General features: G+C 30.1%; 1 protein-coding gene across 1 annotated transcript in view; it reads left to right on the top strand.

The window, feature by feature from the left end:
• Nucleotides 1–13,593, top strand: part of LOC130447248 (general transcription factor 3C polypeptide 1) — a 62,638-nt gene that overhangs the window by 20,555 nt on the left and 28,490 nt on the right. Inside the window, exons 10-16 of the mRNA XM_056783959.1 lie at nt 2,102–2,434; nt 3,299–3,606; nt 3,677–3,794; nt 4,510–4,660; nt 5,299–5,687; nt 9,640–9,887; nt 12,035–12,214. Of these exons, the coding sequence (XP_056639937.1) occupies nt 2,102–2,434; nt 3,299–3,606; nt 3,677–3,794; nt 4,510–4,660; nt 5,299–5,687; nt 9,640–9,887; nt 12,035–12,214 (1,727 nt within the window). The remainder of the gene's footprint in view (nt 1–2,101; nt 2,435–3,298; nt 3,607–3,676; nt 3,795–4,509; nt 4,661–5,298; nt 5,688–9,639; nt 9,888–12,034; nt 12,215–13,593) is intronic.

Raw genomic sequence — 13,593 nt, 5'->3', positions numbered from 1 at the left:
GTGGAGAAAAAATGAAAAGGGTTTATACCAATTTTAATATTAATATAAAGAATACATTGATAACAAAAAACTATTAAAAAATATACATGCGCCCCATTGAACAACCTCATTCTGGAACCAGATCTTGATAACAAAATAAACAAGTTTATAAATATTATACAGAAAACAGTACAACAATCTATTATTCAAGGTAACATATAATCAAAAAATAAGAAATGAATGGATTACTTTCTCACTGATGAAAACTCCTAACAAAAAAAATAAATTATATTTAGAATTTAAAAAAGAATTAAGAAAACAGAATATTTGGACTGCAAAAATGAAACAGAAAGATTGATAAAGAAAGCAAAAAAAATTATTACAATAAAAAGGTGAAAAATGAAAAAAATTCATCGATAAAGTTATGGAAACTAGTCAATGAAGTTGTATTAAAACAGAAAGAAAAGAGATTCAAAGTATCAAAGACAATAACCAAACAATTCATGATATTGAGCAAATGGCCAATATATTCAATAAGTATTTTATCGATGTGGATAAATATTTAGCCCATATTATTAATCGACCACGTAATTACAAAGAAAAGAAGATTGTTAGTTGCCACTTGTTATATTTGTATCCAGCAACTGAGATTGAGGTAAAACAAATAATTAATAATGTCTGGAAACCCTGACTGTGATAATATCAGTGCTGAATCGCTAATAATTAACAATTCACTAGAAACAGGACAATTTCCAAAAGCATTCAAAAACAATGTTGTAATACCAATTTTTAAATCTGGTGACAGGAATGATGTGGTAAATTATCGCCCAATTTCACTGATAAAAAGTCTAACCAAAGTATTAGAAAACATCTTAAAAATTATAGTAAACAAAGTCTTGGAAAAACATAATCTACTTTCAAATTTTTAATTTGGATTTAGAAATCATGAGTAAACTCAAAATGCAATACACTTATTAACAAACACCATTTACGAATGCATAGATAAAGGTAAACCACCAATAGGGATATTTCTTGATTTGACAAAGGTTTTCGATACTGACAATCATTTCATTTTACTGGTAACCTTAGAGGACCTAGGAATGAGAGGTCCAGCATATAGTTTCTTTGAAAGTTATATGGAAAATCGAAAACAACAGGTCAAAATAAAAGACAAAAGAAGTGACATTGTTATTCACTATTTACATGAATAATATATTTTTATTGGAAAAAATGGGATAAATCATGATACTGTAGTCGTAGATGAAGACACAAACTGGTAAAATTTGAAATTGAAAATGATTGTGATATATTTATACACAAATGATTTTATGAGCTGTGAAAAAACTTTTTACCCCGCTTTTTTTGTTTTGTTATTAATGGGTTTGTTGAAGTAAATGTATATTTAAATATTTCAACTTAATGTAATTAATTATATAATGTATTTTTATGTCCATAAACAATATATATCTAAGTACTATATCTTGTTCTGTAACTTAATTAATTAATATTAAGGCTGAAACGTCCGCTAAAATCGCAATTTTAACACCGAATAATGTGCTATAGCTATTTCATTGATTGGTGAAGGCTTCTCACAATACAAATGACTTGAATATACCATAGGGCAGAATAATTAGAGCATTGAGAAGTTTCAAAGAGGCGGAAAAAAATCAAAGACGACCAGGCAGGGCCGCCCCCACAGTGATAATTGAAAAAGGTCTCTTTATGCAGGTATATTGTTGACATATTAGAACCACAAGGTACACAATCTTCAAATTGTCCAATCTTGTTGGACAGATACTAGCCCCTAACCTCAATCCAATAAAGTCTCTTAGGGATGTAATTGATAGTCACTAACAAACTTTATTAAATACGCCTCTCATAATCACTAAAATATAAAATGAATCTTGATCAAAATGAATTTAGAAACAAACATCTTAGCTCAGATGCTGTGATTGATGCCAGAGGAGAAAAATTACGAGTTATTCATTGCAATATTTTCAAGATTAAAATGTGTGATAATGTGTTAATTTTGCTGCATGTTGTATATTTCGTATTATTACTATATCAATACAAAAAAATATTGTATTATATTGATTGAATAGTATGTTTTCAATATTTTCAGGATGCGAATAATGCATGAGTTTCTTTTCTTTCTAATTCGCGAAAATAAAAATAAAGACACCATATTACCAATGGAATCCGTAATTCGGTTATTTAAGAGCTGTAGAATCGAGTTATCTGAAAATGATATACAGGAAATGCCGAAAATGTACCATAATGAAATTAGTTGGAAAATGTTTGTACCACCTTTACCTTCACATTTGGGTTGGGAAGAAGGATGGGCTTTAGTATGTGACATCATTTTAAGGTTACCCGTTAGCATTTTCCTTAAGCTCCATAATTGTACTTACGAAGATGCTGATTTATTAGAAATATTAAATCATCCTATTAAAAGGTAAGTATGGTGAATATTTCAAGAGATAATTTTTGACTACCATTGTGTATGAAAATAATTGAACTTTAAATAAATAAATAAATAATGCTTGAAATGTTTTTATTAATAAGATGCTAAATTAACTTTGAATACACAAAAAACAGTAACGAATAGACATCCTCGCCTCAGATTTTATCCAGTTTATCAAAAACGCTTTCAGAGAGTTTTTTTGGTCACAGATTCGTTGAGCAGGGTTTTCATATAACTTGTTAAACGTAGAAAATAGGCACACGTAAGTATGTATGAGAATTCTTCGAACTCAATTCCATTTTTAAAATTACTTGCACTTGTTCGAAGTTCGAATGTGAAGTAAAAATCTCTGATAAACCGAGCATAAAGACAACCGCGACTACAAAAGCTTGTAGATTGGGTTCTTTACAAAAATTAAACTTTCGGAATATACAATTTACCCCAAAATAATGCTTGTAATCGGTTCCAATTATTAGGATGTTAAATTAACTTTTAATACAAAAAGACTAGTAACGAACAGACTTTTCCTCACGTCAGATTTTATCCAATTCACCAAAAATGCTTTCTGAGAGCTTTTTCGAGTACAGTCCCATTGACTAATTAGTAGTATTTTTATATAACTTGTTCAACATAGAAAAGGGGAAACATGCGAATGCTACCAACTTGCTTTCTTTTTTCGAAATTCTAATGTGAAGTGCATTAAGGCCACCGCGACTACAAAAGCTTGTTCATTGGGTTGTCTACCTCACGGTGTCTAGTAATATCTCTCTTCTGATTAACAACTTAAATAAAAAAAATGTACTAAGAAGGGTCTATTTTTATCGTAAAAAAATACGTTTTCCTTATTTGTTCTAGGTACTATTTAGTCAAAGATTTACCAGAGAAGTCTAGAAAAACCATTCTTTTTAAACGTAAATATCTATTTTCTTTATATGATACTATTAGCTATCTGGTATTTTGTGGCTTAGTTCAGTTTGGTCCACAAAAATATAGAGAAAAGGACCAAGTATTTATATATTTAAATACTAAAGCTTCTCTTTTGGATACAAGAACTAGTAGCCCTGGATACAATGAAATCGAACAGAAAGAATATCCAAGACTTTCATTTACATTCAAAACACTTGCTGATATTGATCACTATTGGCAAAAACTAAATAAGATCAGTAAGTATATTTCTAATTTGATTTGATATATTTTCATTGTAATTTTTTAAAAAATAATCCACATTTTCAGGTTTGAATACTTATCTGAATTCAAGGGAACCGGGAAAACTTGTAACACTTGTTTACATAAACTCCAAACCTGAAATTGTAGAGTGTGTGAAGTCGAGAACAGTTGAATCAGCTAAATTGTAAGCAATTTTTTTACAGTCATTATCAAATAAATAATATGTGTTTAATGAAAATCAAAACAGAATGCTATTTTTGTCTGATTTCTCCAATCTTGTTAGACCTACGGTACTTCAAAAACTGTCCTTTAAAAAATCTGTTAACTTGCACTGTATTACAAGGTTTAACTTTTATTTGTCTCCAATTATCCCTTTTAATGGATAGAATAAGTTGGTAAAACTGTCTTAAAGAACATGCAGGAACTTGGTCTTCCACAAGGGCCCCGAGTATGCTCAGACAATGAGTAGTGCGAACTAAATTACAACTTTTCACCACTTTCTTCTGTTTGAGGATGTTTTAGGCAGTCCTGGATATCAATCACCATTCAGAAACTTGTTTGCACGATAAATATTAATTTTTTCGCGATTTTCCTTCGATTGCTCTGTCTGATGTCTTTGCATTTTTCTGACATATCACTAATTCGACAATTGATACAGTGAAACTGGCTTCCCTAGTGAAATCCCAGCGTAAACAAAATGATCAAAGATGGTTATGTTTAAACCTGTCGTGTCACGTTCGTGATTTGTTTGGGCCTCATTCTGGTTAAATATGAGGTATATAGATACCATTTTATTTAATATGTTATGAATTTCAAGTATAAAGTCCTCATTCCATAATTTAAAATTATTTTAAATGATGGAATGATCACTTTAAGTACAATTTATTCATATTTTCCAGACACGATAATGGAAATATTCCAGGAGATGGTAAAGGGGCATGTGGTCTAGATTCATCGCTTTGGTGCCATTTAGTAAGAAACTGGATGAATACTGATGTTCCCGCGGGAAATTCATTGTATACAGAATTAAAACGGAACGTTTTCAAAGAGGTCAGTAATAATACTTCACAAGATGAGAGAAATTTTTTTACCGAACCTTTCTGTCATGTCAAATTTTACAACTGGATTTAATGCTCTAGATATAAGTTACGAGTGCCATTATTATGTGCCATTGTTTTTGTATTTGTATACCCATTATACCTATATTACTATGTTAATGGGATGACTTTAATTGTCAGAGATCTTCGTCTTCTATTTCAAACGCTACCAGGTGTACTGCTCTTGAGTTCTTTAGTATTTTACACTTATCAGCTATTTCATTTCCCTTCGCTCTGGTGTGTCCCGGAATCCATTGTAGGGTAATGTTCAATTTTTCTAGGTAATCCCAAATGAGTTTCGATTTTTTGATATTGGAGCTTGGAGCTCTAATGGCAGCTTGGCTATAGCATAGGATGATGATGTACTGTTTACGACAGTTTTTTATAGATTGAACTGAACACATTTTTTAAATCGAATTACTATTAATTATTACATCTACAAATAAAAACAGACTACACTTCTCTACACTATTTCTACTACTTATAGTACACCAACACTCACAAAAACCATTATGCATATTACTAATACTTCACTATCCAACAATCACCTCGATATTAATTGTTGCTCTTATATTTTTATTTTAATTGCAGAATGCTCCACAACTTGTGTCATTCAAAGAGTTGCGTCTGAACTCTACCAAAGTTTATTTAGCTCACAAAAAAGCAAAAAAGAAAGTAAACAAAGTCAGTAAAATTCCTAAGAAATCTAAACGCAAACACGTAATAAAAAGAACAATACCAAAGCGAAAGTCAACGATGAAAAAGGAATACTATGACGCCGTAGATAGAAAGATATTAAAAAAAATCGCAGGACGCAGAATTCGTTGGTCGAAAAAAGAAGAAGATATGATTTATTTAGCAAAAGTAGCGGATTTATTTTTAGGCGCTGATAAAACTTATAGGAAACAAATAGTACCATTAAATGTTATTCGAGATGTATTGCATATAGTTTCGGCTGAAAGCAAACTCAAAACTTCTAGGTAATTTCTTCAAAGAGTTTGAATAATAATGATTTTTAATTTATCATTTACATTTACATTTGACACCATTCAAACCAATATTAAATTGAACAAAATGTCCACGCTAACATAGTACAATATACAGAGAGAAAACCGCAACATGTGCAAGGTCATTCGGTATTCAAAGTTTTTGTAATAACAATTCCTTATTTATTTTATAGTTCATTAACAACCAGATTTTTTAGATTTTTTTAAGTAAAGCCCTTCCCATAAAATTAGATTACCAGTAATAAAATTTCATACTATAATGTGAATGCACATTATGCAAACATAGACTACCATAAATATGTAATGCTGTATTAATAACAAAGCCATGCAATAGTCATGAGAAGTTAAATAACATTCTCAATTATTCCATCTTAGATCCTCAAAAGAAGAGATTTATTACCCCCAATCACGCAAATTTGTATGTTAAAAAATTAAGTGAATTCAATTGAAATCATATAACATCAGAAAATGAAGTAAATCCCTCGAACTCTGATGATCATCTACACTTTATGTCATACAACACAAATTTTAGGAAAAATACTTCTAAGATCAAATAAAGCATTTCTATTGTGCACATAGTAAAAGTTTTGAATATACCGTAAACAAATAAATCTGCACATACAGGCTACGGCAGCATAACTCCTTTTTTTAATGCTAGATTAGGAACCAGGCGTAAAAGAAAATTTGAATTCAAGCTTACTTACATTCTTATCTTCTACAAAATCTTCCTTGTACCTAACCGGGCTTTTTTTATATTGGTGGTGTAAACTACCCCTTATTGCAAAAAAAATTAAAATCTCGGATTTAATGCAATAATGATCAATCAGATAAACCCTCCTTTTCATCCCCTAATCATATGAAAAGTTAAAAAATAATTTCAACGATTCATTTATAATTAAAAATTATTAAAAAGTGTATTTATGTTAAATTGAGAATATTTCGTCAGTATTTTTAAGAAGTGTTGCTTTTTAAATGTTTCCTTATGAAAACCACCTTCTATGACCAAAAATTTCAATATTCCATCTCCAAGAAGGGGTGTGGCTTTCACCGCAACCTTCGGCACAGGATAGATTTTGAAGGTTATAAATACTACCTTCTAACCAATTTTCAAGAAAATCGACCGTAATTATCATAATTTCACCTCCGATTTCCATGAACCTGGATCGATTTCAATGAGATTTTCATATCATGTAGGGAATACTATAAAAAGGCAAAATCTTCCCTACGTCGATGTGTTCCACACAAACTAGGGGGTCAATATTTTTATGTTTAAAATAACCGCGTAAATTGATAGAGGACCAAATTTCAAGCAAAAAATCTTTTTAGCATCTTTTTTCAAATCAATAGTTTTTTAGTTATGCGCGATTGAAAACTAAATTTTTCTAGAAACGTTTTTATTTGATTTGTCATGAACTCAAATACTTTTGATTTTATGAGAAAAAGTGCTGGATACAAAAATGACGCTTATAGAAAGACTAAGCTTGTTTTTTTTTAAATTTGCTTTCGGTCAAGTTATGGCCGAAATAGAATCGATTTATATTTTTTCTTCCTTAGCAATAGTATCCAAATTGCAATAAAAATAATAAAAATATAATCCAGTGATGATTATTTACGTACTAATCATGATTTATTGAAGTTTGAACGATTCAGAATGAATAATTTCGAAAAAAATTTTTTTAAAATTCTCCTTTTTTGTTGTTCTGGTGAAAATTGCCAATAATGGATTGCGAAGAGGGACAAAACGAAAATAGCAACGATGATATGAAAATTTAAAAAAAAAGTGTATCAATTTTTGTGAACTATTTTTTCAATTTATTGGGATAATAAGGGATTATTTATAGGGGTTGTAAAATATAAATAAAAAACAGATAAAGATATATCCATTTAGAATAAATATATCATCAAAAAAAATTCGTCTATATATATTTTTTTTTAATTTATTTCGAAATGAGGGATGATTTATGAGGGTTAAATATTTGGGATACAAAATATTTGAGTTGAACACAAACAAAAATAGTCAATATAATATAAGTAAGCTACCACAAGGTAATTAAATAATATTTTTTTAATTTTATATTAACCGGGGGTGCTTTATAAGGGATAAAATACATCAAGCAGGGTTGAAAATTTAGAAATACTATATTAATGCAACAAACAACTTTTATTCAAACCTTAAAAGTATTTTTCTACTCATTAAATGTTTATACTTATACTTTGATTGATTTTTGGTAATAAAGGGGAGTTTTCGCTCCCAAGAGTAATAAGCACATATCGGCATAGGGTAGATTTTGAAGATAAGGGTGAGTCAAGGTTAAGTCAAAATTTTCCCGCAAATCGATGCAGATTCATGGAAATCGGAGGTAATACCTCATTTTTACCTTGGTAGCCTGGACTATAATGACGTTTGCCGTTGACGCCTATTATACTGTTGCTTTAATTTAGCCCCTGTGATCCCCGTTCTAAACCAGAACTGCATTTTTATGTGGATCACTACGTTTAGACAATCTGCAAGTGGGACAAAATTAAGAACTGGTGTTCCTCGGTCCATTAGATTACGTCAAAACATTGAGATAGTGGGAGGTTAATGTTGCTATCTGCATGCAAACATGCGTCTGCATTTTCCAATAGTTTTGTGAGAAGAATTATCCATGAAAACCTACAGTTTCATCCATAAAAGATGGCGATTATGCAGGAACAGTCAGAACGTGGCTACAATTCTTGGAGGGACGCGAGGTTCCAGATTATTTGAATACCATGAAACCGCAGTGTCCGTTATTTTGGGCCGGTATGTAAAAATGTTACATGAATTTTTTTCCCACGGCTAAATAAGTTGTAATTGGGAGATATTTGGTTACAACAAGACGTATCAATAGCAAATTCCACAGGAGCTTCGATGGTTGTTTTGAGACAACACTTTCCAGAACGCCTCATCTCAATCAGTGATATTTTCCTATGAGGTTGTTTGAAATACCGTGTTTATGTGAATCGTTCAAGAACCTTTCAAAATCTAAATAACATGTAGGAAAAAAATCTATGTTTAAAAAAGTCAGAAATTGGTAAACTCAATGATTGAAATTGAGGAACGTCAACTACATGATTTTTTGTTCAAAATTATGTAAAACAAAACTTTAGGTATGTATCTACATGGCAAAAACCAAATAAAAACTTTCTGATTCATACAATGCGTTTTATCAAGTTTTTACAAATGGAAGTTATGCTGTCGCACCCTGTATAATTTAAACATATTTTAAATAATATAACATTTTATTATTCTTAATAATATCCTGTTAGCAATTAGGATGTTTTCAATTAAATGAAAAATATAATTAGTTTCCGGACTGAAAAAAAACTTTTGTTTTGAAAAATAAAGACCAAAGTATAATTTTCACTTCCGAACTTTATTTTTAAAAAACTTTATTCACAAAAAAACCAGTTACAATTTTACATATTTTAAATGAACTTGATTAATTTTATTGATTGATTTAATAAAATTCATTAGATAAATGAATTAATAAAAACTCATTAAAATTGTTTTTACAACAATTCCTATTTATATTGAAATAAATGCTGATTAAGTATTCATGAAATATAATATATTTTACATTTCAGATTTTAATGTCTGGATTTTTTAAGATGTAACTACCAAGCTGTTTTTTTCATGTCATGGTTATAATCTGGAAGGTTACCTGTTTGAATAATGTTTTAAAAAGTCACCAAAACTGGAGATGTTTTTGAGGACTTCTAAACATTTTTTTTTATCTGCTCATAATAACATAAATTTAATTTTTTTATTGCTCTCATCGCCTACAAAAAGAAATATTTTATACAGGTATTTTTTTTTATATTAAATGTATAGAAATTTTCAAACAGCTCCAGGAAAATTATAAATTAATATAAATAGTAACGTTCTTATCATTTTTATCAGGGCTATCCAACGTCGATGGATGAAATTGCAACAGAGCGGTGTCTATCATAATATAGAAGAACAATTTCCTAACTTATTCAAAGTGATACCTATTAAAGATACTTTCGGATTGTTAGCAAATAAACTCAACACTCGCGAGGATAACAAAAAAACATTTAGAATTACCGATGGGCAACACTATGCAGCTTTCGTTATTTTGTATCATTATCTCTTGAAAAACATGCATAGGATTATGGATATTCTCCATGGTAAGTTTCTCAAAACTTTTGTCTAATTTTGAGAAACTAACATTGATTTTTTAGTAATATAATAATGTAATCCATGAATTTGTACTTAGATCCAATTATCAGATCCTGATTTTAGATGCTTAGCCATTCAAAAAGAAAAATTGCATTGAAAGAAAACAATTATCCTGAAAAAATTTTAAACATATTAAAGAAGAGGATAAACATGTACTATAATCAATTAAAAAACAAAACATCAGAACATAAAACATTTCTCCTTAATATATGTAGAAAGACTTTCCCAAGAACAAAGGACATAATACATTATCCAAATATTTCACTAAAGTAAAATCTAAAACACCCAAAAATAAAAGAAGAAATTTTATATATCAAATACCTTATAATGATTGTCTACATAGAGCAGACATCTCAGTATTTAGAAAAGAGACTAAAAATAAAAATGCATTAACGAACCACATAATATTAAAAAAAAAATACATTCAATCATAAAGAATCAAAAATTCTTGAGACGGAATCTAATACACGAAAAGAAGACTTTTTAGAAATGGTTCACATTCATAATAACGAAAAAGATATAAATGGTAAAAAAGACCTAAATAATTTGAGTAAAATTAATAGTTCCATTTAGTAAATTTTAAAACAACTACGAATAATTTGACTGATAGCTGCTACATATTTTTGAAATGTAAAAACTAAGGAAATAGAATATTACACTACAAGGGACGAAAATTGCATTTTAGGCTCTTCACAGGTACAGGACCAAAATTTCAAAATGCGCGCGTATACTTCTTGAGGGGAGTAAATGATGAACTTTCGTCCCTGCTATAAGGGACGAAAGTACGTATTATCGACTTAGGTTTGAAGAAAAATTTATTTTTCTCCTTGACACAGATTTTGATATTCATGATGTATGCGATCTATGGATTAATATAAATAATTGTCAGTGTCGAAACGTCATTATTATATGCTTTTAAATTAAATTTTAATTGATATAGACATAAAATCAAGATAACCTGTACAAAACTATATAATTTATTATGTTACTACGAGGGTTATTCAGGAAGTAAATACAAGAAAAAAATTCATGTACCAACTAAAATTCTACTTTCGTACATAGGCACCAAATAAATTGAGATATTTTTCATAAAAGTTGACAAATTTTGACATTTATTCCTCATAGAATTCTGCCACTTGTAATCCCAGCTTTTCAATGACACTCATTCGCAGCTCCTTGTCGGGGTTGAAGTTCTGTACTGATGATTAGCTCTTTGTTTTTAGAAGCAAGGGAAAATCTCCGGGTATAAAATCGGGATTATAAGATGAATGTGATAAAATCTCCCATTTTAATGAATTAGGAAATTCATGAGTACCTTATAAGGTAAGGGGGATTGCAACAAAATTTTAAACGTGAACTTTCTTCAGTCTTACTTAGAACTACTCTGCTCCTAAAGTTATACCTAGTTAGACAGAACCGCTCAGATTTTGGTTTGCACCACGTCTAGAAAATCAATTAGAAGCACACTTAGTCTATCACAAAAAACAGTCGCATAATCCTTCTAGCTGACAAGATTTGCAAAAATGTTTTTGGTATTTTGGGGGAATAGTGTGCCACCACTTCATCGACTTCATCCAGTAATGAATAACCATGTCAAATTTTAGAGCTACCCCCTTTTGCTCACTTTTATGGAGGTTTATAAATTTGGCAGGCTAATGCACAATTTACTTTAACAACTTGCAATGCTCGGCGCTCACACTTCTCATCGTGAACGTTATTTCGACAAGTTAATTGAATATACCATTTCCAGGCGAAACCTTCATTCATAACTTTTTACATTTTCCAAGAAATTCTTATTTCTTATTTTAATTTTTTGTCAACAAAAACCACATCGTATCTGGCAGGATTTTCAAACTTTTCAGGTGTAACCAGAAAGTTAGTTTTTGAATATTCCTTGTATATTATTAACCCAAAATATTTTACATAATTTTGTAAGAATGCGGAGAAGGAATTTCTGTATTCCTCTTTCAAACTGACCAATGCACCTGGAAATTTTATTCTAACTAACTAACGAAATTAGTGTAAAAATGGAAATAGCTTTACTAATCGATTCAAAATTATATTATGGTTTCCATGTATAAAATTTTATTTTCAGGTAATATCGTAAACATTAATCATTTGTCTGAACAAAATTTAGAGTATACCGAAAAAAATTTGATTGATATAGAAAAGAAAGTAAAAAAATATAAAGATGCTAAAGATCAGGAAGACATTAAAAAAGATGTGTTGAAATCAGTAGTCCATAGTTCGTTATGCTGTAAGGAGGGTGAAGTTGGTAAGAATTTATTTTTTATTTTTTTCCTCATGAATTGTATTCAATGATTTTATTATCTAAATTTTGAAATATGAACACTAATTTTTGTGTTCATACTCCATTATAACATTCAGTTTCACACGAATTTTATACACCAAGTACAAGTTTTAAGTCAAAATATATATCATTGGCATATTCAAGTTACGAATAATAAACTTGTCATTTTATCGATTTATGATTTTTTTATCAAAAATTATAAAAATTATAAAAATTTCGCATAAAACAGAAAATGGTATTAGCAATTTACAGAATTTAAATTCTAATGATGTATGGATTTTGGGGTATCTTATACACTGTGTCCCCCTTTCTTGCAGTGATACTGGAAAATCCTGTGTTTACAGCTGATCCATCAATTCCACTCCTTTTAAAAAGTCTAGATGTGGGATGGCTGTAATTGCCATAGATTTTCGTCTTCTATTTCAAGCGCTTCCAGGTGTAGTGCTCTGGAGCTCTTTCACAATTCAACAGTAGTCTTCAATAATTGAGAGCTCCATCTTCCTTGGTATATTTTTTTATCTCCTTAATATCTTGGTAAAATCGTTCAATTTGCTCTTCACTCACGTCTTCTAAATTTTCTGGAAAGTAGTCGTGGTGAGAATGAAGAAAATGAACTTTTAAGCTCATTAGAGAACCTAAATCCTGAAATGCTTTTAACATTCTTTTGACGATTTATTTATAATTAGGGTCCTTGTTATTCCCTAAAAATTTCTCTATAACCTCTTTGAAGGTAATCCACCCTTCTTTTTGGAAATCCGTCTTGGTTGTGATGAATTGTGGATCAGCCATAAGCCGTCTAGTATCTGCTCCAATGAAAACACCTTCATTCAACTTTGCAGTCGAGAGGCCTAGAAACTTTGATATTAAGTATTTGAAGCGATTTCCATCTCTTGAAAGTAAAGCAGTGGTAGAACTTTATGAGGAGGCACCAAAGTTTCATGTAGGACGTTCTTTTCGTCAATGTTAAGCTTCCTCAGGTGCCAACACTTTTTGGTCCAGTGATTGCTCGGTCTCTACTATCCATACCATAGTCACTAAAATCGTAGTAATTGGATAAACCCAGATTGTTGTCCGAGCAACATGCCCGAGATTTTAAAATTACCGCACCTTTATATTTTAATTTACAAAGACCAATTCCAAGTTCTTGTATGTTTCATTGAGGTGTACGGAATAACCTACAGGAATGGAAGCATAGAAACCGCCATTGTGAAGTAGAACTGTAACAAGCTTTTTCTTAAAGAATTATACGTATGGCCTGTATACATTTAAAATCAATAATCAAAATAAAATTGTACTTATTTATTTATGACTTAATGTTATCCCAAAAATTCCCTAGTAGTAAC

Source organism: Diorhabda sublineata, chromosome 8, assembly GCF_026230105.1.
Source record: "Diorhabda sublineata isolate icDioSubl1.1 chromosome 8, icDioSubl1.1, whole genome shotgun sequence".
In the NCBI taxonomy this organism is placed as follows: Eukaryota; Metazoa; Arthropoda; class Insecta; order Coleoptera; family Chrysomelidae; genus Diorhabda; species Diorhabda sublineata.
This window is presented reverse-complemented; position numbering and strand designations above follow the sequence as displayed.